General features: G+C 53.3%; 2 protein-coding genes across 5 annotated transcripts in view; one reads left to right on the top strand and one right to left on the bottom strand.

Moving 5' to 3' along the window:
- The window catches only part of RALGDS (ral guanine nucleotide dissociation stimulator), a 55,614-nt gene extending 37,238 nt beyond the window's left edge, over nucleotides 1–18,376 (top strand). For 2 of the 4 annotated variants that reach the window (XM_065648329.1, XM_065648326.1), the window contains exons 2-18: nucleotides 10,766–10,876; nucleotides 11,392–11,585; nucleotides 11,945–12,019; nucleotides 12,208–12,401; nucleotides 12,795–12,916; nucleotides 13,054–13,269; nucleotides 13,390–13,493; nucleotides 13,852–13,936; nucleotides 14,586–14,663; nucleotides 14,762–14,848; nucleotides 15,116–15,148; nucleotides 15,357–15,478; nucleotides 15,604–15,699; nucleotides 15,856–16,057; nucleotides 16,247–16,606; nucleotides 16,753–16,867; nucleotides 17,064–18,376. In XM_065648329.1, the coding sequence (XP_065504401.1) occupies nucleotides 10,766–10,876; nucleotides 11,392–11,585; nucleotides 11,945–12,019; nucleotides 12,208–12,401; nucleotides 12,795–12,916; nucleotides 13,054–13,269; nucleotides 13,390–13,493; nucleotides 13,852–13,936; nucleotides 14,586–14,663; nucleotides 14,762–14,848; nucleotides 15,116–15,148; nucleotides 15,357–15,478; nucleotides 15,604–15,699; nucleotides 15,856–16,057; nucleotides 16,247–16,606; nucleotides 16,753–16,867; nucleotides 17,064–17,239 (2,370 nt within the window). In that variant the 3' untranslated portion in view covers nucleotides 17,240–18,376. The remainder of the gene's footprint in view (nucleotides 1–10,765; nucleotides 10,877–11,391; nucleotides 11,586–11,944; nucleotides 12,020–12,207; nucleotides 12,402–12,794; nucleotides 12,917–13,053; nucleotides 13,270–13,389; nucleotides 13,494–13,851; nucleotides 13,937–14,585; nucleotides 14,664–14,761; nucleotides 14,849–15,115; nucleotides 15,149–15,356; nucleotides 15,479–15,603; nucleotides 15,700–15,855; nucleotides 16,058–16,246; nucleotides 16,607–16,752; nucleotides 16,868–17,063) is intronic. The other 2 variants (XM_065648328.1, XM_065648327.1) reach the window with 2 other exon arrangements.
- A 460-nt stretch (nucleotides 18,377–18,836) lies between these two features.
- Nucleotides 18,837–25,983, bottom strand: GTF3C5 (general transcription factor IIIC subunit 5). The gene is made up of 11 exons (XM_065648330.1): nucleotides 25,763–25,983; nucleotides 24,911–25,136; nucleotides 24,487–24,685; nucleotides 23,604–23,799; nucleotides 23,297–23,401; nucleotides 22,663–22,777; nucleotides 22,153–22,233; nucleotides 21,817–21,914; nucleotides 21,084–21,166; nucleotides 20,636–20,778; nucleotides 18,837–20,004 (listed from the first exon to the last, which is right to left on the bottom strand). Exons 1-11 carry the CDS (start codon nucleotides 25,910–25,912, stop codon nucleotides 19,847–19,849), a joined length of 1,554 nt encoding a protein of 517 aa, XP_065504402.1. The 5' UTR covers nucleotides 25,913–25,983; the 3' UTR covers nucleotides 18,837–19,846.
- Nucleotides 25,984–26,163: the final 180 nt, after the last annotated feature.

Below are 26,163 nucleotides of genomic sequence, written 5' to 3'. Positions count from 1 at the left end.
AGCGCGGCGATGGGGAAGGGCATCGTCCCGCTCCGCACGGGGGGTGCTGGGCGCCCGTGGCACAGTGGGCACAGGACAGACGTGGTTCCAGCTGCCAGGGACCAGCCGAGTCCTCGGAGCTGACAGGGGAGGAAAAAAGTTGGTTGGACTTGGAAACGGAGCAGATTGGAGAGGAAACTCATTGGAGGCAACTTCATCTGGAATGCTGAGGCATTATTTTTAGAGCGGCTTTTCTTTCTGCTAACCGTGCTTTAACAAACAGCAGCTGAGCTCAGGGCCTGTGTGGAAACCTGCTTTTCAAAGGGCTCGCTACCCGTCTTACCAGAACTTCTTTTCATGTGATGGAGCAAAACCACACAACCTTTCCCTGCTCTTTGCAGTGGTCGGGTCTCCGTGGAGACTCGCAAGCCGAGAGCCTGCGTTCAGCTCCCCGCTCGAGCCGCGTTTTCGTTTGCAAAATGATGTGTTTAGTTTGGGTTCGCTTCTTAGAGTTGGAATTAACTTCAGGAAACCGTCGTTTAGCCAAGCTGGGCAAAGCAAAGCATGTTGCCTGAGACTGGCAGGGCCAAAACTCAGCTGTGGGAAGAGAACAAGGATGCTGAAGCACACGCCTTCGTGTGGTGGGGCTGTTCGGGACCTCACCTTCCAGTTTAGGCCAAAACCCTGGGTTTTTGTTCAAAGACACTTGCTTAGAAGGCTCATGTGATGGCCTGCTCTTGGTGAGGTCTGGTTCTGCCCAGATTTTTCAGAGCCATGCTGATGCTCAGTTTGGTTTATCGTCTTGAAGCGGCCCGGCTTTTCTCCAAATGTTGCTACCTACCTGCTTTTGATTATTTTTATTTGTTTTGTAATGGATATTTGGTCCCAGCTGCCATTCTGCTGGTTGGGACCCTTGGCCGGATCCCCGTGCTGAGCAACGCGGCAGCAGTGCCCGTTGCCGGTGACCGTCACTGTGATTACTGGGTTTCTAGACGACGTGGTTTACTAGATGCAGTCCCGCTTGCGACAGTGAGAACTGGCATTAAGACGGGCCCGGCTGGTCCCTCCCTCGAAGACGCGCTGGGGTGACTCAGAGTGGAGCTATGGCTCACGCCAGTGTCACAACAAACACTCCCTGAGGTGCTTCTTTGGGGGGTATCCCACAAACCACATCACTCCCAGCCCTCATTCCTATGGATTTCAGTGTGTTCCTCGGTCAAACTCAGCTCTGGGAGGATGGGGCTGCTTGGGGCTTGACCCATCTTAGTGCAGGCAACATAAAAGAAAAGGAGCCAGGGGTGGAAGGTGGGCGCCTCTGTGGTCTTTGCACTGATGCTGCCCCGTGGTCATTGTGCACATCATCTTTTTGGATATCCCAGCGTTTGTCCCCCAAAATCATTTTAAATGAGAGGGTGAGCTGCAGGGATGCTCACCTGTGGCTGGTGAACGGGCCAGGTGGCAGGAGCAGACAAGTCGGGGTGGGAGCGTGTCTGCACTGGCTCGCCAAAGTGCCGCGGCCAGGAGGAGCAGACTTCTTGTGCGGTGTTTTACCTGCCATGAAAAAGCTCTGGTAACACGAGGGAATGCTTGTCTGCAAATGCCTGCGGTGACCCAGCGCTGGGTTGAAATCCCAATGCTCACTGTCCCCCAGCGGACGCGGGTACGCTGCTGCGAACGCTGGTACACCTTCGTCATCAGTAATCACTGGAAAAGGGCTGTGTCTTTAAGTGGTGACAGAAAACATGGTTCCAAAAATCTGTGCTGAATCAGGGTAGGCGAGAAAGCGGAGCAGCCCTGGGTGAAGCCGCCAGCTCTCTCTGAAGAGCCGAGGGAGGGTTGGCTGCCTGCGGGTCCCAGGTGATGCTCGGATGTGGTCCATGGCAGGACCCGCACCTACAAGTGCAGGTGTGGGGAGAGAATTCATCCCAGCGCCCCGGCTGCCCGTGTCCTGCCCGGACACCCGTGTTCCTCGTGCCACAGCCGCTCTCCACCCTCGGTGTGTGCAGGATCCGGCACACCCAGCACTCAGGGCAGGGCCCCGGTCCAAACCTCACTGCTTGGGCTCCCGGCATGCGTGTTCAGACACTTGACAACAGCTGGGGTTTTTTTAAGGTGTTGTGGGGTTTTTTTTTTTTTAATTTTTTGTTTTTTCAGTAGTTTTCTCCCCAAAGGTGCCAATTAAGCTCTCAGTTGTTTCGGCTGTGGAAATCACGCTTTAATTTGACTGAGCATCCTGATTGCAGACCCGGGTGTTGGCTTGTTTACTCCTGCCCCTGTACCTGCTTATGTAGCACTTACTGCCTCGTTGACACCTATTTAAGTAATGCTCTGAAGGTGAGATTTTCTTGATTACAAAGCAAAAGTGCTCGCTCTTGCCCCTTCCAGCTTCCCACGGGCACCCCAGCGAGGGGAACAAGTAGCGGGGGACCCACGGAGAGGAGAATCTCTCCCAGGTTGAGCCCTGCACTGGGATGTGGTGGGACACGCTGGGGCTGCGGGTGCCAGGAGGAGGCTGGGACGAGTTGGGCTCAGCCTGGACCTCCGCGCAGGGAAACGCACGGCAGCAAATGGAGGCACCGCACGTCATCCCGGCCGGGGTGGGAGTTGGGCGCGAGGGGCACGGCCGGAGAACAAAGACTCGCATTTATTCCTCCCGTCCTTTCCCCGGCAGCCCCTCGCTGCCTCCCTGCACTGGATTGTTCCTGCATTTTCTCTGCTTCAGCTGTTTACTGGGTCACCCTGATGCAGACACACGCACACAAAGAACGAGCTATCCGGCGAGGCCGTTCCGGTGCCACCGGCACCGCGAGCCCTTCTCCGGCCCCGGGGAGCACAGTGGGGCCATAGAACCGGGCTGGGAGAGCGGCCGAGCCTGCCCTGCTCCGGGGGGCCAGGGGCATCCAGAGCCCCCGAGCATCCTCCTCTGTGCAGGCTGGGGCCGTGGGATTTGGGGTCTGCGCTTGTTGGCTTTGCCCACACTTCGTTCACACCAGTTCTAACAGGTGGGATGTAAGTTGACATGAGGTGGTGTAAACACATGGGTAGACACGTTTATTTCACGAGGGCTTTTTTTGGTTCAGCTTATCTGAGCTGAGGATGTGTCTGAGCTAAATCGAAATTAACCTTGTTCAGATTGAAAGGAAGTGTGACGGCGCAGTTACCGTAAGCCAGACTGCAGCCAGACAGGGCTGTGCCTTTTGGACAGCCTCCAATTCGTCCATCCCAATCTGTGCACCTTCAAAAATCACAGGAAGATAGAACTTTGCTTTCTTTTTCCCTTCTGCAAGCTACAGCAGGTGAGTTACTGCGTAGGCAGGCATTTACAGCTTTTCCAGGCTGCTCAGGAATGGTATGTGGCGAAACTCCCTGGGAATATTGGCATGGGGCCGGTGGGATGGTTTAGCATGGCACGAGGGGCTGAAATCCGCCTCCTGGCTCTGGGCTGATGTTTTCTTCCTGGCATTTGCTGGAGCCATGATTGTCGCTTTGCCCTTGCTGCACATCCCACGTGCCTGGTTTGTGCCACAGGTGCATGCCCAGGTACGCACTTCGGACACACGAGTCACGTAGATGATGGGGGCGAGAAGGAGGTTTGACAAAAGCAGCTGATTTTAGAGCAGCTGATACTTCTTAAAATTTTTTTTTTGGCTGTCTGGGCCGGCACGTAGGCTACAAGCTGAGAGTGGGAGAATATTTATTTCAAGGCTTTGTGTCTCTGAGAATGTAAAGACTTTGAGATGGATGAACTCACCAGCTTGCAAATACTGATGTGTGCAGGGGACAAGCATTACCCTGGAGCTGCAGCAACGACCAAGTCTTTGTGTTCTGCTTAACATGTGTTAAGACAAAACTGACATTTCGGGAGCGAGCATACCAATCGGTTTCGAGGTACATCAGCTCTGAATGCCGACCTCATCGCCATCCCTTTCCAAATACAAATCGCAGTTCTTGCTACAGCAGAAACAGCACATTTGGTGCAAAAGGGCCCTGTTTCGGCAGTGGAATCAATGGAGTAGCATTAGATCAGGCTTGAACTATATCCTCTTTGGGACACGTACCCATTTTTTCTTTGCATTTGGATGAGGCATTATACAGCTGACGTTGCATGTGACTTACAGGTGCTACTGTACACGCACCAAAAAATAATCAATTTTTGAACTTGTTTCTGTTACATTTCTTGCAGATTTTTCTGTTCCGTCTTGGTGAAATACAGACCTTTGTTCTGAGCTGAAATGACTTACTATGAGCCACTCAATCTTTACTTACCCTTGCAGAGCAATATGTATTAATTTTTTTTTTATATACACCAGTTGTCACCGGTCATGTCATTCTGGTTTCACTTCCAGTAATTACCCTCTGGGCTCTAGGCGAGTTTGTAGCGGAACAATTGCTCCGTAAGCGCAGGCCAGCTGCGTCCCTCGTATGCAAACCTGACTGTGCGTAGGCATTGGTGCTGAGCATGGATAGTGCCGAAGCGCACGCCGAAGTGATCACGAACACAGAGCTGAGGACTGTGGTGCAAGAGCTGGAACTGATGTGTCGGCGGGATCTTTTTTCCATCAACTTAGAGAGGAAGCAAAACATGCTGCCCTCAGTTTTCTTCTAAACTTCAACAGCCTGCAAAGGGAGCCCTTCCTGGCATGTCCCCTGGTAGGAAACAAGTCCTGCTTTGGTGGGGTTTTCACGTAGGATGCAAATACTTAGGTAGAGGTGCTGGTGGTCTTCTAATACTCCTGGGTGTAGGAAACACAGAGTTTGGAGTTAAGCAGGCATCTCTGGTGTCTCTGGCTCTGCGTTTGCTTTTCCCTGGGGAGTCCCCATAGCAAGGCTGATCCCCCAGCACCTGCATCCCCCCTGCATCCCCCCCTGCATCACGGGGCCTGATCCCCTTGGAGGCCGAGTAGACACAGAGCATCTTTGCACATCTTTGGCTCTTGATTTCCAGACCATAAAAAGAGCGAAAAAGTTTCTACACGTGGGAAGGCTCTTCCTTTTCTTTATAAAAGCAAAACAAAAGCCAATGGGGGAGGAATCCTGTGTATCTGCTCTGTCTCATTTCTGAACCTGAGCGCTGAGCTCCTAATCCTCGCTCCAGCCTCTGACTCACTGCGTGCGAGTCACAAGATGCCTTTGTAACCCATCCTCTAGCCGCTGCTTTCTCTTCTTCTAAGCTGCAAGGGTGGAGAAGGCAGCTTTGTATATTGTCTCTAAGCCCTTTGGGTTGCAGACACAGGATCAGACCTGCCGTCAGTCTCGTGCAGCCCCAGACCATGAGACAGGAGGTATAAAATCCCCCCAAGAGGGTGATGTGCCCCCTCCCTCTGTCCCTGGGGTGCAGTGGTGCTGGGTGATGCCTGGCCCGGGCTGGTCCCCGCGGGCACTGGGTGCAACTTTTCCTGCTGAAACGCCCAAAGTAGAGCAAAAGCAGAGCTTGGGGTGTCAGGAAAGCCCAGCTGCAGAGCCAGCAGCTGATGGGGTGAGAACAGACTCTCAGCTGTTGCCACTATCTTGGTGTCCTGGCAGAAACACCCCCTTTTCACAGTGAGTTTAAGTTCAGCTTCTGGTCCTTTTTCTCCTCTTTTCCTGTTTCCCTCTTTGTCATTATTTTTTAATGGGCTGTTGGAATCTGTCCTGGTCTGAGGCAGCTCTGAGCAGGCAGGAAGGAAGGCAGAGAGTGTTGAAAACCCAAAGGAATCGCGTCCATCTGCCTAACGTCTCTGTGTGGGGAGCAGCGCCCGGGGCTGGGGACAGCCGAGCTGGGGCTGGGGACAGCCGAGCTGGGGCTGGGGACAGCCGAGCTGGGACTGGGGACTTGAGCTCCTCCAGCAGCGATAGGAACACAGCCCGGGGACAACAGAGCCGGCAGATCAGCCCACAAAAACCACTGTACCCCAATGCCACTATGGTCATCGCTGGGATGGTGTTAGGGAGCAAGAGGGCTCCTGTCCTCCGTGGGGCTCCCGACCCAAAACACGTGCCGGGGGTCACTGGGGTGGGCAGGCGCTGCCATGGGGCACCTCTCCCCCAGCACCAGGGATATTCGGCGCCTTCCTCACAGCTTTGGATGGACTCCGTGGCCTTCCTGAGCACAGCTGGGGGAAGGAAACCGCTGAATGAGCTTGAGGAGCAGACGGGACGATCCCAACCCCATGGGGGAACAGCCAGCGCGGGGCTTTTTGCCTGGAAGTCCCCGTGAGGAAGGGGGTTGTGCTGCGTGTGCTTATTTTGGATGGGTAGCACAGAAGGTACTTCTGCTTTTGCGGTCTTTCTTTAGGTCACGGAACTGCAGTTGTTTTCCTTTCACTAGACGGGGGTGGCTTTTTTCCCATTTCGTTTTACTTAATGTCATATGCTTCAGTTTATATAAGAGGCCCCAAAGTCGCTGCAGTTCATTGCATGGGTTCGGGATTTGCTAATGGGAGTGAAATGAAAGTGAACTCAGGGCTTGTGGCAGGCATGGAGAACACGGTCCTTGGTGGAACCAGTTCCTTTCAGTTCTGGAAAAAGGCCAGTTACCCGTTGCCGGTGCGAAGGGATTATTCTGAGAAGGGACTGGGGATTGTAAAGACCAAACCCTCGCTTTCTGTTTCTGGATTTACCAGCTTTCATCAAGTCCTTTTGAACTTGTGCAAACGTGGAGCTTCACCAAGGAACTCCTGGGGATGTCTCTGAGGCCCAGCTCTGCCTTTTCATGTCTCTTCAGCCAGCGAGACTGTTAATTCCCAACAGACGCAGGTTCCCGCTTTCCCATGGGCAGGGTTAACGTCTGCTCCTCTCTTCTGGCTGGTAGCAGCAGTCCTTGGCAATCATGGTGCAGAGAAACTCTTGGTGCTGTGTTATACCTGTCTGTAGATCAGGCATTTTGTGTAGCCAAGCTGAAAGGAAACCGAGCAACACGAACATTTTGATCTTTAAACCAGCTGTTGTCCAGGGAGCATCAGTAAAAGCACTTTAAGCAGTTTTGTCTCTTCCACGTGTGCTGAAATTAATACCTTTTTTCCAATAACAGTTCATTATTTTGTGTCTTTGGAGGCCAATGCGCTAACCCAGGACACGTGGGACCAGAGCTCTTAAGACCTGGTAATTGTTGGCTAATTGTCTGTGTAACGTGCAGGGATGCTGTCGTGCTCACGCTTAATCCCGTACGTTGCTCTTGTCTTACTAAAATCACCATTGTGACTGATCTCAAACGCTTTCTAAAATGCCCATCCCTCGCCAATAAGATGCTTTGTTGTTTGGCTTTCGCGTTCTCCCCCCCGTTCAGCCGATGAGCAGGGACGAAGGCAGATTCCCTGCTGCTCTCTGCCTGGCTCCTGCGCGGGTCCCTCACACCACAGCCCTCCCTCCAGGCTTGCAAACCCTGGCAACGTCTCACAGCTCATCATTAAACCTCTGTGTGAAGACGTGGGGTTCGACGCTGTGCCGTGTACTAGAACATTCACCAGAGAGTAGCAGAGTTTATTGCACGGAGCAGGAATTCCTCCCTGGTGTAGTCACCAAAGCTTTGAACTATTGGAGGAGCTCTCGCTGTTGCTCACGCAGCCTGGGGCGATCTGCGGTTGGAGGAGGCGTCTCTAAAACCAGGCAAGCCATCTGGTGCAGACCTCCAGTTTCATATTTCAGGGGATGAACTCCTGCGGAGTTCACTTAATGCTGCTTTTGCAAAAGGCTCCGAGACTGCAGAATGGGGCGTCTGATACCCCGAAGTTAAACATGTGGTTTTTCCTTCTGCCCCTCCATCGAGAGGCCCTTTTCCTGTTGTATGGAGGGGAGCAGGACTGCACGCTGAGCTGGAGAAATCACGGTCAAATGTTCATTTTCTGTGTCTTCTCTTTTTTGGTGCCCATCTTGAAATGCGTTGGATCTCACTTTTTGGGATGCTGAGTCCCTTCTGTATGAGTTTGGGGGAAGACGCAAATACTGTAACCATCAACACGTTCAAAGTTAGTGCTCTCACAGAAAAGCTTTTTCTGAAGCACTGCCTGGGCCTGTTGACCATGTTTCTTGTACCAAGGCGATGCAGTAAACAGAAGGGACGACTCACCTGTATCTCTGCCGCAGTTCAGTGCTGAGTTATTTGGGTTGAACCACTGGTGCAGGAGGGATGCACATGGGTGCTGGGCTCCTGTTGTGCTTGCTGAGGCCCGAATCATGTTCCCTTCTGCTTTGAGAAGCAGAAAACTCCAGATGTGTAGGGCACGCAATGGGGAGCAGTAGCTGTTGCAGTAATATTTACCAGCACTTGTGTGTCAAAGCCCTTTAGAGACCATTTTGAAGACATGACCGTCTTTGGTTGAATTGCTGGAAGTCCTGGAGGGAACCGGTGTGAGTGGCAGACTTAGGATTGCAGGGTTCTTGGTGCCCACACACACATAAGCCACAGTTTGAGGTTTTCTGTCTCTCCCAGCCCATGTCTCCTCATCTGCAAAGGGAGAAACGTGCGTTTGGTGCAGGTGTTGGAGGGGGACTTCACTGGCTCCGTCCTGCTGCTGCTTTTTGCTTCATCGGTTTTTAACCAACATGTGCGGAATGCACAATCAGCATCTTGGAGAAGCAGCGGTAGGAAAGAGGAAGCTCACGCAGAATATAAATAGCCAGATTTTAAAATGTACCAGTGTAGCAGCTCGCCTGGCTCTTGGCATGAACCTGGCTGAGGACCGCTGGAAGCTGCGTACTTCGTGTGTGGTTTGCAAAGGGGGAACTTTGGGGGATATCGCACAAGTCAGCAAGACAAAAAATGAATGAATCCGCCAGTCTTGAATATGGGAAGGAAATGAAATTTGCTTCTACGCACATAAAGCTGGGTGTATCCTCTGCACGTGACATGAAATAGAGTGAAAACCCCTGCATAGTCATGGCAATATTTTCCACTGTAGTTGCACAGCAGCCGCCAGTGATTCATGGATTGATCCTGGGACGTTTGATTTCTTTATTAACTTAATTGCATCTCAACAAGCATCTGATCTTTCTTGATATTTGTGTCTGGGGTTTACAACTGCCCAGCCACATCTCTTTTCTGAGTTAGACTGTGCAGGGGTCTGGTCCTGCTGGACCCAGAGTTTTCCTCCAACCCAAAGTGTAACTGGAAGATACTCAGGGTAGGGCAGATCTGCAGGTTGGGTGATAAAAGACTGAGAGGGCCCAGGAGACCTGATGGGAAGCACTTTCTCCATCTCTTGAAGTTCAAACCTGTTTATACTTGAACAGAAATTTATGCCATAATTCATCCCAGAGCATAGAACAAGAGAGGGACCGATGCAGGTATCTGGAAGGTTGTCTGTCTGTCCGCTGCCTTGTGCAGGTGCTGTCAGGGTTGGTCCAGAAGCCACTGAGTCCCGGGAAGGACTTCTGATGTTCACAGCACAGCTGAAGTTGGGAGCCTCACAACCCCTCGAGCTTCTGCAAACCAAACCTCGCCATAGTCTGGCATGACTGAAGAGCAGGTTGAACAGAAAGTGAGGCAAAAGTCCAGTAACCCTGCCCAGGAGGATTCCCTGTCCTCATTCATTACAGCCACGAATGAGAGGCTTTTTAAGGTGTTCCCCTTACTCTTCGAGCTGGCCGTGGTTCTCTGCCTTCATTCCTTGCAAATGACAAGTACTTGACTTGAGCAGGGGATGATAACAGCAGAGACGGCTGCTGAGATGGTGATGATACAGGATGGTGGTTAAAGAGCGTGTTGGGCGCACATTTGATATGTCACCTCGGGGTCTCCTGAGATGTTCAGCGTTGTCTGAAGCCGGGGCCTTGGATACGGCTGTTCCTACATTTGTGGGGAGCAATTTGAGAGGCGGATTTTTTGCAGGGAGCAGCAGCATTCCTGGGGTTCCATCCTGGGTCACCCCACAGCAGCTTCTTCCCCGGCGAGCCCAGTGTTGTTGCCATCGCTCAGGGCTTTTTGTGCTCCTGATTGCGGGGAAAGCCACAGGCTGGCTCTGGTCCCTGGCTGGCAATGTGTTATGCAGGGGGGACTTGTCCCCAGGTCCCTGCACCCCAGAGCATGGTCACCTCCCCCTGCTAACAGGCTTAATGCTTTCAGGCATTTTCCCCATCTGCTGAGCTGTGGGTTTTGCTGCGTGTTACACCGTGTCCCGCCACTTGGCATGGGGGATGGAGGGTGGGGGAGATCCCTGCAGTGTTTAAAAGGATCTGAATAAATCCTCTTAAGAGAGGCACTGACTCAGCACAGCGTGGTGAGAGAGGAGGAGGGAACCCAATTATCCGTGTGGGGCTGGAGCCGCCGCCAAGCCCCACGCTGGCACATGGGGCTGGGGGAGCTGGGGCAGGCGTGTGCCTGGGAACCTGCCCCGAGAGCATCCCCTCTTTCCTCACCGAATTTTAGGCAATCTCCATCTCCCCAGAGCAAAAACATGAGCTTCGTAGCTGCCTTGGGCTGTGGCCTGGAGGTGCCTGTCCCCAGGGGTGCAGGGACATGTCCCAGCTATGCCCAAGCCCACCCTGGTGCTGCTCCCTGAGGTTTCCCCCCAGCTTTGATTTCCCACCTTGGATTTCTGCCTTGTGTGCATGGCCAGCACTGCCAAAGCTCGCGGACGGCTTGGTTTCATGGTTATTATTTATTACCGAAGGTGCAGCGAGGTGCTCAGTTCCCACAGGGACAGATTACCGAGATTATGGTCACACCGGGTGGCAATGTCACCTCCTGGGAAAGCAAAGGCTTGGGGAGGAGGAAGCAGCTGGCCAGCTGTTGCCTAGTATGAGCCCGCAAAAGCATCTCTGCCACAATTCAGCCTCCTTATCTCATGGTGTATCTTGTCCTCCCATGCAGAGCTCCACACAGGAGATCGGAGAAGAGCTGGAGGATGGTGTGATCTACAGCATATCGCTCCGGAAAGTGCAGCTCCATCACACGGCCAACAAAGGGCAGCGATGGCTGGGGGTAAGCTGGGATGTTTTCAGATGTTTCCCTGCCAGAGACATGGTGACCTGATGTCAGGGCTTCACAGGATCGATACTAACGCATGTCCTGCCCTTTTCATACTCTCCCATACGCTCCTGTCCAGGGTGCCCCTTCCAAGCCTTATCTGGGAATCATGCATTTATTTGGGAGCACCCACTGGCCCCTTCCCCATGTGGAAGGGCATAGGGGAAACAATCCGAAGCCTCATTTTGCACAATAGGGCAACCCTGATTTGCATCTAGATTACAGCAACCTTGAGGCATTTTCTGGGATTTCCCAAATGCTCACATCTTCTCAGCTGGGTTGCTGGTATTTGATGTCCAAGAAGACCCGGCTTCCCTTTCCCCAGACCTGTCATGAGAGTCTCGGGCATTGTATGGGATCCCCGGTCCCAGCCCAGACCCAAATGCAGCTTGTGGAGCTGGTGGGATTGTGTTGCGCTCGAACGCGTCTGTCTTCATCCAGCCCACTGACTTCTGCTCCTGTCCTGGCAGTTTGAGAACGAGTCGGCCCTAAACCTCTACGAGACGTGTAAGGTGCGGACAATAAAAGCTGGGACCTTGGAGAAGCTGGTGGAGTACCTGGTCTCAGCCTTCAAGGGCAATGACTCCACCTACGTCACCATCTTCCTGTGCACTTACCGGGCCTTTGCCACCACCAAGCAAGTGCTGGACCTTCTGCTGAACAGGTGAGGATGCCCTGAGCCCCAAAATGCAGCTGGGGTGGCCAATATCTGAGCCCCTTTGGCCAGGAGAGCCCCAGCATCTTCTGCTGCCATGCATTGGAGGGCTGGTGGGCTTCTCCCAACCCCACTAGTGTGAAGGGACACAACTTCCCAGAGAGCTGGAGTCCTTCCAGCTGCTCCCCTTCCAGCTGCTCCCCTGTTCGTGTAATTTGGGGGCTGTGGCAGAGTGAAGGGAGCAGGACAGTACACGAGAGGTTCATCCTGATCCCTGGGCAGAGCTGGGGGTGATGTGGAGGGAGAAGAGGCAGCGGTGAGAGGCAGCGAGCCCAGGATGCTCAGTGCCTCCTCAATGTGCCCCCCAGGTACGGCAAACTCCACGTGCAGGCGAATGGGGACCATGCCAGGCACACTGTGGACGAGAGGATGGAGCTGAAGAAGTAAGTCTGACCGCTGTGGGTGAACAAGATGGGTGGCTCTGGTTGATGGCTCTTTAGTTTTTGTACAAAGGCATGTTTTGTCCCAGGGGTGATCCTGGTGCCTGGGGCTCATCGGGGTTCACGTGGATTTTTTTTTTCTGGCACACAATTCTCACGCAGGCTTGCCTGTCTTTCCTTCCTCCCCACAGCACCATCTCCTCCATCCTGGGTGCCTGGCTGGACCAGTACTCAGAGGACTTCCGCAAGCCCCCGGACTTCACCTGCCTCAAGCAGCTCATCTCCTACGTGCACCACAACATCCCCGGCTCGGACCTGGAGCGCCGAGCCCGCATCCTGCTGGCCCAGTTCCAGCAGCAAGAGCAGAGCGAGTCCGAGGGGGAAGGTGGGATCCTCCTCCTGCTTTCAGGGGCTCATTTGGGGCTGCAGGTGGAGAGAATGCTACTGGTTGGCATTGAGGGTTTCCAAAATCTTGGGTCACTGAACCCCCATAAACCCAGCGTTTACGTGGAGGTACAATGGGAAGCTAATCCAACTGAACCAGAAGTGGGATTTCTAAATGGATTAGCTAATCTGCCTCTAATCCTCTGCAGATGCTTGTGTCCAGGTTTAAGATGACTATCCTTTTATCTGAGCCTTGTTTCTCGAGGCGTGAAGCCAGATGGGAATTGAGAGCCCGGGAGGTGGGACATGGGTGCCCGTGGGGGCTGGCGTGGGTCGGTGTGGATCCCGGCTCGCAGCAGCTCCGCGGGGCTCAGCTTTGTACCATCTCTCACAGCTGTGGACCACGGCGGCTGCACTTTCCAGCTGGTGGAGGAGAACGGGATTGGGGACGGGAAGCCAGATTTCCTCTCCTTCTCCCCAGAGATGGTGGCAGAACAGTTCACGCTGATGGATGCTGTGAGTATCATTCGACAGCGCTCTGCCCGCCTGCTGCTCTGGGTACAGGCTTGTTTCTTCCCATCCATCTTTTCCCCCTGGCCTGTTCCCTTCCCAGGGACCCCGCAGAGACCCATGTCCATCCCTTTATCTTCCAGGAGCTGTTTAAGAAAGTGGTGCCTTACCACTGCCTGGGCTGCATCTGGTCCCAGCGAGACAAGAAGGGCAAGGAGCACCTGGCACCCACCATCCGTGCCACGGTCTCGCAGTTCAATAGCGTGGCCAACTGTGTCATTGTCACATGTCTCGGAGACCGGTCCTTGAAGCCGCAGCAGCGGGCTAAGGTGGTGGAGCGGTGGATCGAAGTGGCTCGGGTAGGACAGCTCGCTCGCCTCCCGCCTCGGCAAAGGGCTGAGGTTTTGCGTTGTGTGAATCCCAGCAGATCCTGAGCTTTCTTTAGTGTTGAGTCTTGTCATCTCCTTGTCTGCCCCCAGGAGTGCCGCATCCTGAAGAACTTCTCCTCCCTCCGAGCCATCCTCTCGGCTCTGCAGTGCAACGCCATTCACCGGCTGAAGAAGACCTGGGACGAGGTCCTGCGGTAAGCAGCACCTTGCTGGGCTCCCGTGGCCGTGGGGAGGGTTCAGGGGGGAGGCTGGGCTGTGTCTGTGGCCCTCAAATGTGTAGATGGGATCATCTCAGCTCCAGCATTGCCTCTTGGGGAGTGTCCGAAACCCAGGGACCAGCATAAAGTGTCAGGGACCTAAGGAGGGTGAGGAAATAAAAGCTCTATCACCTCTTCGTCCTTCCCATGCAAAACACCCTGGAATAGCCCCCAAAAAGCAAGGCTCTGCTAGAGCTGTGAGCATTGTGGGGTCCTTTGGGTGAGCAGGAAAGAGCCCAAGGAGAACCCACCGTGGCAACATTGCTGACTTGTCTCCATGTCTCTCCCTGAGCAGAGAGAGCATCCGCACTTTCCATGAGCTCTCCGAGATCTTCTCTGACGAGAACAACCACTCGCTGAGCCGGGAGCTTCTCATCAAGGTACAGGGAAGCGGCACCCACATCATGCTGTCTCTGGCAGGGAGCTTGGGCTGATGCTGGCAGAAGTTTCGACGTTGTTCCAGCCACCAGGTTAAAGCCCTGGCAGCGCTGCTGGGGTTGCAGGCAGGGGGTTCAGACAAGGCTGGGCTTTCTGCTTCTCCGCCCAAAAGTTGTCATTGCCTGAAGATAGCAGAGCAATTTAGCAAGCAGAGATAAGCAGTGGGATAGGATCCAGTGCACCAGGTGACAGCTTCTCCCCAGAGGCAGCTGCATTTTAACAGCCCGGTGCAAAGTCCTCTTGATTTCAGGCGGGGCTGTAGGTTTTGTGCAAGTCTGCAGAGAAAAGTCCTTCTCCATAGAGCCTGTGCACAGCTTCCAACCTAGCTCCAGTTTGGGGACTGGGAGGACACAAAACGCAGAAGGCAACAAAACATCCCATTGAGGAGCTATTTCTACAGAGCTGGAAATGGGAGCAGCAGTTCCTATTCACTAAGCCTCTCCCCTGTTAGCCATGAAAAAGCTCAGCTGTGATTTCCTCCTCTTCCTTTCTACAAGGAAACTTGTGGCGATAAAAACAGGGGTGAATTTTAGCTCATGTATTAGTGCAGTTTCCCACCTGCGCTGATCCCCACCTCTTCCCACCGTCCAGGAGGGCACATCCAAATTTGCCACCTTGGAGATCAACCCGAAGAGGGCTCAGAAGCGGCAGCAGCAGCAGCGAGAGATGGTGAGTCTGGCACAGCCACCCCCATGTCCCCCCCGCCAGCACCCGCCAGGGCTGGTGCCCACCCTCTGCTGACCCTCTTGTCCCTCCTGTCCCCGCAGGGTGTGATGCAGGGCACCATTCCCTACCTTGGCACCTTCCTCACGGACCTGGTGATGCTCGACACAGCCATGAAGGATTACCTGGATGTACGTAGCTCCATTTCTATCCTCGCCTTCTTCTCCTTCCTCCACACAGCCACCCCAGAGCCTGGGCTGATAAATGGAGGGCTGGTGCCCCATGTGTCCTATATTGGACACTGCACCCTGTGCATCTACTTATGTCAGCCCGTGGTCATGGGCCACTGTCACACTGTCCCTCAGCAGGGACACCCCCACGGCAGTGAGCTGGGAGGCAGGGAGCTACGGGAGCCATATTTTTTTCTCCACACTGACATTTGTCTCTTTCTTTTCCAGGGTGGGCTGATCAACTTTGAGAAGAGAAGGAAGGTGAGAGCTTTGCCCTGGCAGCAGCACAGCAGGGTGGCGGGAGGACGCTGACTTGGTGCAAGCCCAGGCTGTGCCGGTCACTTTGGAGTTGATCCCTCTCCTTTTTTGCTGTCATGTTCTTAGTTTTTGGGGAGGAGGATTCTCGTTATTCATATCTGTGTATGGGGCTGGCAAACAAATCTGGTCTCATGGTCTCTGTTTGCTGCAGGAGTTTGAAGTCATTGCCCAGATCAAGCTGCTTCAGTCAGCCTGCAACAACTACAGTTTCACACGGGAGGACCAGTTTGTGGACTGGTTCCACAGCCTGGAGCGGCTCAGCGAGGCTGAGAGGTGAGCAGCGGGGTCCAGGGCTGTGCTGCCGCCGGGGCATTGGGAGGTCCCACCGCTTGTCCCCTCCAGCGCGGTGCTCACCGCGGCAGCTCGGAGAGCTCAAACCCTCCTCTCTCCCCTCCCAGCTATGGGCTGTCGTGTGAGATTGAGCCACTCTCAGAGTCAGCCAGCAACACGTTGAAGGCGAAGAAGAACACGGGCATCATCAAGCGATGGAGCGAGTGAGTCCCCGGTGGGATGCAGGGAGGAGGTGGGGGCCAGCGTGGGGTGACACCAGCTGAGCATTGCAGGGGTGGAGCTGGGGTGGCCACTGTCCTGGCAGCCAAACGCACCCCCGGTCTGCTCGATTCTCACCTGATCCGTGTCTCTCCTGGCAGCCGGCAGCCGCCCAGCTCCGAGCCCTGCACCAGCGGCAGCTCCCACTCGAAATCCTTCGACCAGCTCAAGTGCGGGCAGTACCTGTGCAGCGGGGACACCACCGACTCGGTGAGCGTCACCTCCGCTGGCTCCAGCAGCTCCGACGTGGAGGAGATCAACATCAGCTTCATCCCCGAGTCCCCCGACTGCCAGGAGAAGAAGGTACAGGGCAGCTCGCGGGGTCTGGGCCTCCAGGGGCAGGTGTGGCTGGGCGGAGCGGGTTGGGGGTCCCTGGGGGCTTTTTCTGACCCACTGGGGCTGGGGACGCCCCTGCCCTTTGCTGCTCCAGCAGCGTGGCGGGGCTCTCGTGCCTCCGGTGGCTGTAGTCGTGTCGGTCCCCCGTTGTCACAGGTCAGTGAGATCCCTCTGGCCTCCCTCCCCCAGCGCTGGTACGCCCCGTCTGTGGCCGACGGAGAAGCTAAAACCACTGTGTCCTCCGCATCCCCTCTCCTCCCTGCCCTCCAGTTCTGGGAATCCACCTCTCTCTCCTCCCTGGACACGTCGGGCATCGGCTCAGGCTCCAGCAGTGCCTCATCCTCTTCCGTCTCCTCCACGCCGGTGACGGCCTCCCGCACCCACAAGCGCTCAGTCTCCGGCATCTCCAGCTACTCCTCCCTCTCGCTGCCCCTCTACAACCAGCAAGTCGACGACTGCTGCATCATTCGCGTCAGCCTGGCCGTGGACAACGGCAACATGTACAAGAGCATCCTGGTTAGCATGGGGCACCCGCGGTGACACCATGGAAGGGTGGCTTGTCCCACTCAGCTGCGGGCATGGCCCATTTTGGGAGGAGGACGGTGGTGGGAGGCTTGACAGCATTTTGCACCCCTCTGGTTAATAATGTTCTGTGCTCACAGGTGACAAGCCAGGATAAGACCCCGGTCGTTATTCGCAAAGCCATGGCCAAACACAACTTGGATGGAGACCGACCTGAAGACTATGAGCTTGTTCAGATCATCTCAGAGGAGAGAGGTGTGTGCTGGGGTGTGGGGGGCTTTCCTGGGGGCCTAAGCCCTGGCTGGTCAGGCAGCCTGGGCAGCGCTGGGTTGGAGCTGGGCTGGGAGGTGACAGCAGAGGGGTCCCAGCACCTGGTGACAACTCTCAGCCCCACTCAGGGCCCCTTTCGGGGAAAGGGTGCCTGACTGACCCCATCCTTGGTCACTTCCAGAGCTGAAGATCCCTGACAACGCCAATGTCTTCTACGCCATGAACTCTGCCGCCAACTACGACTTTGTGCTGAAGAAGCGAGGCTTCTCCAAGGGGGTGAAGATCAAGCATGGCTCCAGCTCCACCCTGCCCAGGATGAAGCAGAAAGGCCTGAAGATCGCCAAAGGCATCTTCTAGCCTCAGCCCCACTGCCACCCATCACCAACGGGGCCTTGGGGACAGGCTGCTCTGTGCTCAGCTGTGGCCGGTCCTTGTGCCACCCGGCACAGCAAGAGGAGCGACCCTGCCCTGCGGGGGACAGCCATGCATCTCCTCCTGCACGGAGAGCCGGGGTGCTTTGGCAACCCGTGTCAGCCTCTGCCTCTCTCTGCACAAGCTCCCGTTTCAATCAGGTCTTTTTATCTACACAGGAAGGCAGCGGAGGGGATATCTCTATTTTCTTTTTCTTTTTTTTTTTTTTAACCTTCCACGGTGCGACACTAGTCCAGCCGCCAGCCAGCCCAGAGCTGGAGCCCACCTCTGCCGTAGGTGCCTTGTGTCCCAGGGAGCCGGGGAGCGGTGACGTGCAGAGGGGCAGTTTTCAAGAAGCAGAGCACGAGTCATCACCTCTCCCACGTGAGCTGGGCTGCCCGTGGGGCACTCCTGTTCCTGGCTTTCCCAGCTCCCAGCATTGTTGTACCTCTCCATCCTTCCTCCGTGGGATAACTGGCATCACTACCGCCACATGTCTCTGCCTGTCCTTCCCTTGGGAGAAGCCACAGAGAAGACGCAGCCCCATGCTCGGAGCCCCGTGGAGGGGGTGTCTGTGTCATGATGGAGCGGGTGCCTCGTGCTCTCGACGACTGGAAGCCTGCATGGTCTTGCTCCTCTCCCCGATCCAGCGCATCCTCCAGCTGGACTTCACCGGCCTGTGTTCAAACCTGCACCAAAGATCAAACGCCAGCGTCTCTCTTGCTGGTGGGGGAAGCTTTGCGCACCTCCCTGTGCCCCCAGCGCTGCCAGCCTAACGAGGAAGAGGAGAGCAAATTTCTGTCCGAACTTGTGCAAATAGAGACTTTGGGTCTGCTGGGCAGGCGAGGAGCCAGAGAGCTCAGGGTGCTCCATGTGCCACCGCCTGACCCGCAGAACGTGCCACTCACCTTGGGCTTTAACCAGACTTTTTCAAACACTGACCATGGGAGAAGCAGCAATGAGACTTTTTTTTGTATAAAACAAAGTTTACTGATTTTTTTTTTTTTTTTCAATATTTATTGGTTGTAAATAGAAGAGACGAACTTGTACATTTTACTAATCCAGCCTCCCCCTGCCCTGCAGCCCAGTCCCTCTCTGCTCCCCACCCTGGTGTTTAAGGCTGCTGGGAGGGATGTTGGCAGCAGCAGCAGCTGCCAGACCCCACCGGCCACCCCCTCCCTTCCTCCTATACCACTACTCACCCGAGCAGCAGCAGAGATGCTTGTTTTAATCATCGTAGGAAACACTAACCGAAGGAGGACCTTTTTTTGCTCCTGGATCCATCTCTGTGTTTTTTTTTTTTTTAAGCGCTTTGTTCCTTTCTGTTCCCCGTCTGTGGGTGCTGTGCTGCCAGGTGGGTGCAGCACCTTCCCCAGCTCCAGGAGAAGGGCCTCGGTGGCACCTGGGCATCTCCCAGCCCCGTGTCCCCTTGGGTGGTATCGCCCATCACTGCACATGATGGGAGCCCCTGGCTCCCTGACGCAGGGGCAGCCTCCTGCCTCCCCCCTGCCCAAAGCCCAGCACCTGCCTTTGGGTTCCAGCACCCCAGGGTCTTCCCTCTGCTTTGTACCTGCCAGCTCCTGCCCCCCACCTTCCTTTCCCCTCCCACCAGTGTCCCCCAGCAGCGCAGTGTCACCAGAGGGACCGGCTGTACCATATGTATTTTGTACCACTTCAATGAAGGAGCACACCGCCCGGTGTGACTTGTACACAGCAATGTAATTAGTCTTTGCAATAAAATACTGATGCTCAAATGTCTCTGCTCCAGGGTGGGGGTTGTCCTGAACTCCTTCCCCAAAATGCTGGCATGTTACTGGAGAAAAAGGAGTGGACCTGGTTGTGGAGGAGGCAGCACTTGGTTTATTGTTTGTACTTTACATTAACTCAGCTGAGCTGAGCTTTGTTTTGTGTTTGAACTAAGATACAGGCTTTTTGAGGGACCAGTGTCCGATTTTTCAAATGAACTGTGTTCATTTGAGCCTGGGAGATGTTTGGACTGGTGCATTATCCTGTTGCATAAATGTGGGAATTATTCACTGCCAGAAAGTGGGTTTTCCTGCTGGCTTTACTTCCAAGATCACCAGCATGTCCCAATGCTGAAGTCATGGCACAATATTTTCATTCCCCTTAGGCCAGCAAAAGGGCAGCACCTGCCTCAGGGGTTCCGGGAGCACTGGAGTGTTTCTCCAGCACCTCCTCAGCACCTTTCCTATCTTACACGTGGTCAAGCCTACACATGGAGAGATTTGGGAATGCAATTTCTCCTCTTTTCTGGCATATTAACAGCTGGTTTGGATTCTGGGCTCTTTCTTGGGAGTTTGTTGAGCTTGCTTGAGGGCTTATTAGGCAGCAATTATGAAAATGTAAGCAACAGCTCCAAAACATCCAGAATGACAGCCATCAGGAGGCACCGCAGCCTGTGCAGAGAGATCATCGGCATCTTAGTACAAGTTCTGCTTTCCCACGCCTTGGGCGTTGCTGCTAAACCCTCAGCACTTGAGGAATGGAGGCAGAGATGATTCCATCCAACAGCAGCCAGACTGCTCACCGAGTTCACACATAGTCCAGAATTTCTGTCTCCATTTCATTTTCACTCCCATCAGAAGGCTTGAAGTCCTCTTCCTCCTCCTCTTCGTCATCCTCATCCTCTCCAGACTCGTATGTCAGCTGCTCTTTGCCATCTTCACTGCTTGTTGTACTTGAGAAAAGAGCTTAATTGGGAAGAAAGAAACACTGTGATGCTTCCTCTCAGTGAAACCTGGGCGCGTTTGCAGCAGAGTTCATAAAACAAGTGAGAGGAAAACAGAAGTCAGAGGGGCACGGCTCATGCTGCACATCTTAGCAGAATTGGATCAGTGTTCTCATACTCCAGCAACACCGGCAGACCAGCAGCTCTGCAGTGCGGTGCCTCCTCTCCTGGCTGAGTCTGATCTAATTCACAGGGATATTGCTTTGGCCCAGCATCATGCAAAAATAATTTCCTCACTTCTTGTTCAATTAATAACATCAATGAAAAGTAAAATGCCACCAACAGATACATCAGTAAGAATAAAAGCTTGATTATCACTGAGCAAAGACATCCAAAACCTGAAGGCTGTGGAAGATGGAACCAAAAACCTTTATCCCAGCCATTCCTAGTCCCAACCCACGTTGATGCTGCAGGACAACAGCCCCAGGTCTTGTGCTGTAATGAACCAGAACACAAAGAACACCAGATGTGGCACAAAGGAGGAGGCAAATACAGGAACGCTACTGCCACAGTGCTGACTGCAACATCCTTATTCAGCCCACAACACCTCAACACCATTGGGAAGGCAGTAATATGCTTTGAAGCATCCTTACCAGGTCTTGCAGATCTGATTATCTGCTTTATCATCAGGGACATGCTATCTCGCAGATCATCACTGGTCTTTGGAAGGCACCACCCATCCCGTTCCGTGCATTCTGACTCTGTGCCATCATTCCGATGGATGATTTTCTGTAGGCTAAAAAGCAGCAAAAGAGAAGGAGATGTTAGCCTTCTACACTCAGCTGTAGGCTTCAAATGAGACAGACTATGGCTTACTTCCATTTTACTACATTGAGCTGGAATAGCATGTGTGGTTATTCAGGTAATTATCATACGGGGAATGAAGTTCATGTGTGAAAAATCTGTTCTATTTTTATTCAGAAGCTAAACACCTCTTAAGTTCCTGGTCAAGGAGAGAGAGGGGAAGGGAATGGACTGGATATAAATGACAGGCTTTGAAATCTAGCTCTAGCAGAAGACTCAGCTGCCAGTGTGCTGTACCTTTCCACGTTCAAGTCACAGAGCTGGTAAAACATCTGCCGATAGGGGGGTAAGGCTCCTTCTTGGAAAATGTAGACAGATTCCTAAGAGGAGGAAGGAAGGAAAGGATTAATGTGCATTTTAGGGTGTAACAGGACAACTCTGGCATAACTGAAAAGTACTTCTGATGGGCTGATTCAAGAACAAGGCACTTCCAACACAACCCAGTTCCAAGGCATAGGTCTGCACATGGCAAAAGGTAAAGCTGAATGAGGACTGCAGCAAAATTTCATGGCATCTATAGTCACAACAGCACAGCTGTGCAAAGAACATGCTTCATCTCTTCAAACTGCAGCTCTGTCACCGCATAGGTTTAATTTGAGCAAAAAGAGAAGAATATAAGACTCCTGTTTAAATATTTATTTTGCCCTGCTGGATTTTGCAGGATGACCTGATAAACACATGATTTTTTGAACTTCACTGCCCATAAAGTTCCTATTTTATCAATTGAAAAAAAAAATGCTCATCAGGCCTAAGACCAGGGCTGAGAGCACCAATCCCATCTTGCAGCAGATAAGAAACACATTTAGTGCCCAGCAGGTGAAGTTCTGCAGCGACATGTACAACTAGTGGCTTCCCAGGTAACCCTGAGGACATCAACTCACAACTGTCCCCTTAATGACCGACAAAACAGGAAACACCCCTTTTTCCACTGAGCTATTTCAAGATTCTGGTAAAAGGGAGCAATGCTCACCTTCAGTTTATACATGCTGGAGGCAGACTTTTTTGCACCAGATGCACCGGATGTACCAAGCCCCTGTTTCAGATCATGTACGCTGACCGTATGACTTACTGAAACACAAAAAAAGAGACAGTCATAATTAGGGACATCTTCACTGGGTGTCTGCCAACAGGTACTGTGCCTCAGCCAGACATGCATCCAAGGCTCTCACAACACTTCTACTCGCTAAACATTATAATCAGAAATAAAGCTCCAGTTTTGGTTCAGCTAGAACACAGACAACCCTGTGGGGATGGGGTGAACAAAGAAACAGAAGAGCCAGCCAGCCCTTCTGCGGGCACAGCGTACCTGGCTTCTTGACAGTGATGGGCAGACTGTAGTTATACGTGCTGCGTTTTGCTTTCACAGGCATGTCGTTAGAGGCGTAACCTGGAGGTGAAAAAAGAAAACCAATAATGAACCGAGGGCCAGCACCCTGCAGAACGTCCCTGGCTGAGTAACAGAAGTGCTGGGCCGGTGTGTGAAGGGCTGGCGGATCCCTGGGGCAGGGTGACTTTAGCAAGGTGGGGAGAGGAGAAGTGTCAGATCAACAAAACCCCACCTGGGCTTTGAACACAAGTGGAAGAAAAGTCAGCCAGCTGTCCACTGAGTGTGGGATGTGCCAAATGAGCAAAGACACATACTATGAAATAAAGTATTACAGGAGTTAACGGAAGAAATACGGTAAGAATGGCCTTAAAAGGCGTCGTCTTCATCAGAGCAGAAATATGGTAAAAAGAGTTTGAAAAACAAGTAAAAAGTACTACCAGGATTAACCAGAAAGCAGAGAGAGCGTCTCTGGGGGTTGAGCCCTTTTACCATATTTCATTCCACAGCGAATTCGGAAGTCCAGCACTTGATAAATCTTTGCTTCAGGGTGTTTTCTGGGGTCATAGCCAAACCTAACCCATAAGCTTCTCCAAGGACCTGTTAACTGCATAAACACACATGGGAGGAGATGGTTACAAAACACCAGTACAATGTTGCAGAGGTTCTTAAAAAATTCTAGCATTTCCCCTTGTTCCCAAAGATTATTTCTTTTACCAGCTCTTTCCTCACCTGCCATGCCAGTGTTTACGTACTGAAACTCCGACAATCAATGCATCAAAGCACAAATATTTGTGTGCTTTTACAAACTAACTTGCAAGGTCACAATCAAGTGCTTGTATGGAAAAATTCTGCTGCCATTGCCAGATGGAGAGTCAATATGAGTCTCTGACTGACTTGCAAAGCAGATTAGAACCAATGGTGTGAACAGTTACTGAATCCTTCATGGTTTTAACTTCTCTTTAAAAACAAGGCTTTTCTTCCCTCCTTCTCCTTACATAACATTAAGCGCCAGTACTTAGTGCTAGGACCTTGGAAATGGTGAAGGACCAGAACTCCCAGCTGATGCTCCCTTGCTCTGCCTCCCCGCAGCCCCAGGCAGGCACACAGGCAGATACAGACTCACCATGTAATAGGCCAAATACGGCAACAGAAGTTTCAGCTTGTCTGGGTGGACACTGATATTGGCTTTTACTGCATTCCGAGACCAGACAGGACGGACTTCAAAGAGCTAAAATGGTAACGAAACAACCATGGAAACAGTAGGAGGTGGGTTACTAATGGCAGTTCAGCTTTCAAAGTGGACTTTCTTCTGTATTTGGGCCTTTGGCCCTTAGTATGAGCTACCAGAACAGCAATATAAGAACTAAAGGCAGTTTTTTCCTACACAGCAAACTGCAGTACAGAGCTCAAGTCAGGAATAAGGCATGTACCTTCCTCAGCTCTTCCTCCACCTTTTTATCCACAGAGTTGGTGCACAATTTCTTCCAGGTCTGTACAGCAGCATCCAGGGGTTTAGTGGGGATTTCTTCATCATCGAAGTTCACAAAGATAGCGTTGTGTGAGCGACGGGCCCTGCTGAGGCCAATGAGGTTCTCACCAGACACCTGGGGATTGTTGTATCCCTCCCTAAGAAAGAGGAAAGGATCGGGTTTGCTTTCTGCCTGTGGCACACACGGACTTGGGGCCTTCACGGGAACATTTGAAAATGGAAGTTTGTGCTCCAGACTTTGGAAGAGAAGGGACTCAGCCATGTGAGCAGCGGGTTGGTTTACCTCTGGCCCCCCCTCCCTATGGGGTTTGGAATCACGTACTGGTACCATAAAGGACTCTTGTGACACCACTGAGGAAAGAAAATTTAAATTAAAAAAAATCCCTGCAAAGCTACATCCAGTTGCTGTAGTTACTGCAGCTCAGCAGGGTACAGGGACAAGGCAAGATAGAAATGCAGGTATTAGTTCAATCTAGAAATAAGTACTTTCTTTTTTTAAAAAGGAAAAAAAAGTGCCAATGAAGGACAACAGTGAGAAAACAGAAGATGTTTCTTGTGGGAGATCTGACAGATTGTTCTTCTGGAAAAACCAACTGGGGCCAGAAGGGAACAGGTCCGATGAGTGCGGTCACGGGAACATTTGGCATCGGCTCCTGTGCACTCTCCCTCAGCTCCAGCCCGCTGGAAGCAGCAGAAAGCCGGGCTCACTGCACCCACGTAGACTTATCTGCCAGAAGTATATAACAAAGCAGCAAACTGTTTCACTGCCTCTTCATTCCAGAACCAACACAGCTATTTCCTGCATTATGAGAAAAGGCACTAACCGGTGTTGTATATCTGGCCGATAAAAATAGTCAACAGGAGTGTCCAGACGTGAGAAAATTGGGGGTGGGATGTAGAGAGGTAATTCTCCATTGAAAAACTCTTCCTTCTCTGGTTTGAGCATCAGGACTTTGTCATACATGGAGGTTTGTTTGCCGTCAGGACCAGAGTGCATTGCCAGGTACTGGAAATCTGACATTCCTGTGAGAAACGAAAGTTAAAACATTGTGAAGTTCATTGTGAATATCACAATATTTCTCGCAAGACTCAACTTGCAGAAGCAGGAGTCTGATAAGTTTATGTAAAGGCTTATACAGCAAGGAGACTTGATTGTCCTTCCAGTCATAAATTCTTAGAAGGAAACACTTCACTTTCCCATCAGACACACTCGCCTTTAAGCCATGTAGACATAAACCCAAGTATTACCTTGAAATTTGTAAACAGTGGTGACAGTCCCAACAATTTCCATTTCGAACTGGACTTCTGGCTGGATTTCTTCTCCACTGTCCAGCTGCTGCTTCTTCTTCTTGGTCCTCCTCTTGACCTTGAGCAGCATGGTGGAGGTGGGGAAGCGATTGGCGCAGACAGGATGGCAGTAAGGGTCCTTGGGGCGGAAATACAGCTCCAGCCTTTTGGTAGGGTCCGCATAGATCTGTCAGCGAGGGTGGGCACAGGCTCCATTAGCACTGTTAGCATCACACACGCACAGCCCATCTCCCCTGGAACCTGTTTGGGACCAGCACCCTCCCCACACTCTCAACCGTGGGGCTTCAGGCACCAAACTCTTCTCTTTAGTGTCCAATGGCAGAACCCAGGGAATGGCAGGAAGATGTGCCAGGGGGGGTCAGTTGGACATGAGGAAAAGGTTCTTCACCCAGAGGGTGCTGGACACTGGAACAGGCTCCCCAGGGAGGTGTCACGGCCCCAACGTGACAGTGTTCAAGAAGAGACTGGACAACGTCCTGAGACACACGGTGTGAGCTGCGGGGTGTCCTGTGCAGGGACAGGAGTTGGACTCGATGATCCTGGTGGGTCCCTTCCAGCTCAGGACATTCTGTGAATCCCGCTCCACCAGCAGCACATTGAGGGGACGCGCAGCCGCCCCCGTCCTGCCCGACACCTCCCGTCCCCTCGCTCCTGCACAGCAGCGGCCCCGAAACCACGCGTGGAGCCTGCGTGGGACCTTCCCCCGCCCCCCGGCCAGGGGGGCCCCACAGCCCGTCCGCCCGGGGAGCCGGCCCCTTCCCCCGACCCTCCCAGCCCCGGGGCCCCTCTCACCCGCGACACCCCCTGCTCTCCTCCCAGCGTCCGCAGCATGGCCCCGACGTCCCGCACCAGCCCCGGGTACTCCACGCACACCAGGCGCGGCGTGCGGGGCAGCTCCAGCACGGCCGAGCCCCGCTCGCCCCCCGGCGCCGCCGCCGCCATGGCTCCCGCCCCGCCCCGCTCCGTCCCGGCAGCCGCCCTGCGCGGCCGCGCACGAAGGTTCCGCCGCACGAAGGTTCCGCCGCACGAAGGTTCCGCCGCACGAAGGTTCCGCCGCACGAAGGTTCGGCCGCACGAAGGTTCCGCCGCACGAAGGTTCCGCCGCACGAAGGTTCCGCGGGTGGGGGGTGCGGAGATGGAGGTCGGCGGGCGGTCGTGCTCCCCTTCCAGCCCCGGAGCCGGAGCTCCCCAGC

Source organism: Caloenas nicobarica, chromosome 19 (assembly GCF_036013445.1).
Source record: "Caloenas nicobarica isolate bCalNic1 chromosome 19, bCalNic1.hap1, whole genome shotgun sequence".
Lineage (NCBI taxonomy): Eukaryota > Metazoa > Chordata > Aves > Columbiformes > Columbidae > Caloenas > Caloenas nicobarica.
Note: the sequence above shows the minus strand (reverse complement) of the source record. Positions and strands in the feature narration are given on the sequence as shown.

Bases quoted from the DNA above. Each gene is read 5' to 3' on its own strand.
- GTF3C5 (XM_065648330.1), bottom strand. From the start codon at position 25,912: ATGGCGGCGGCGGCGCCGGGGGGCGAGCGGGGCTCGGCCGTGCTGGAG. The intron at 21,167-21,816 runs GTGAGCATTGCT...TCCTCCTCTTAG, and splicing joins CCAGCATGTATAAACTGAAG to GAATCTGTCTACATTTTCCA. The intron at 20,005-20,635 runs GTAAGGATGCTT...TTCCCAATTAAG, and splicing joins AATCAGATCTGCAAGACCTG to CTCTTTTCTCAAGTACAACA.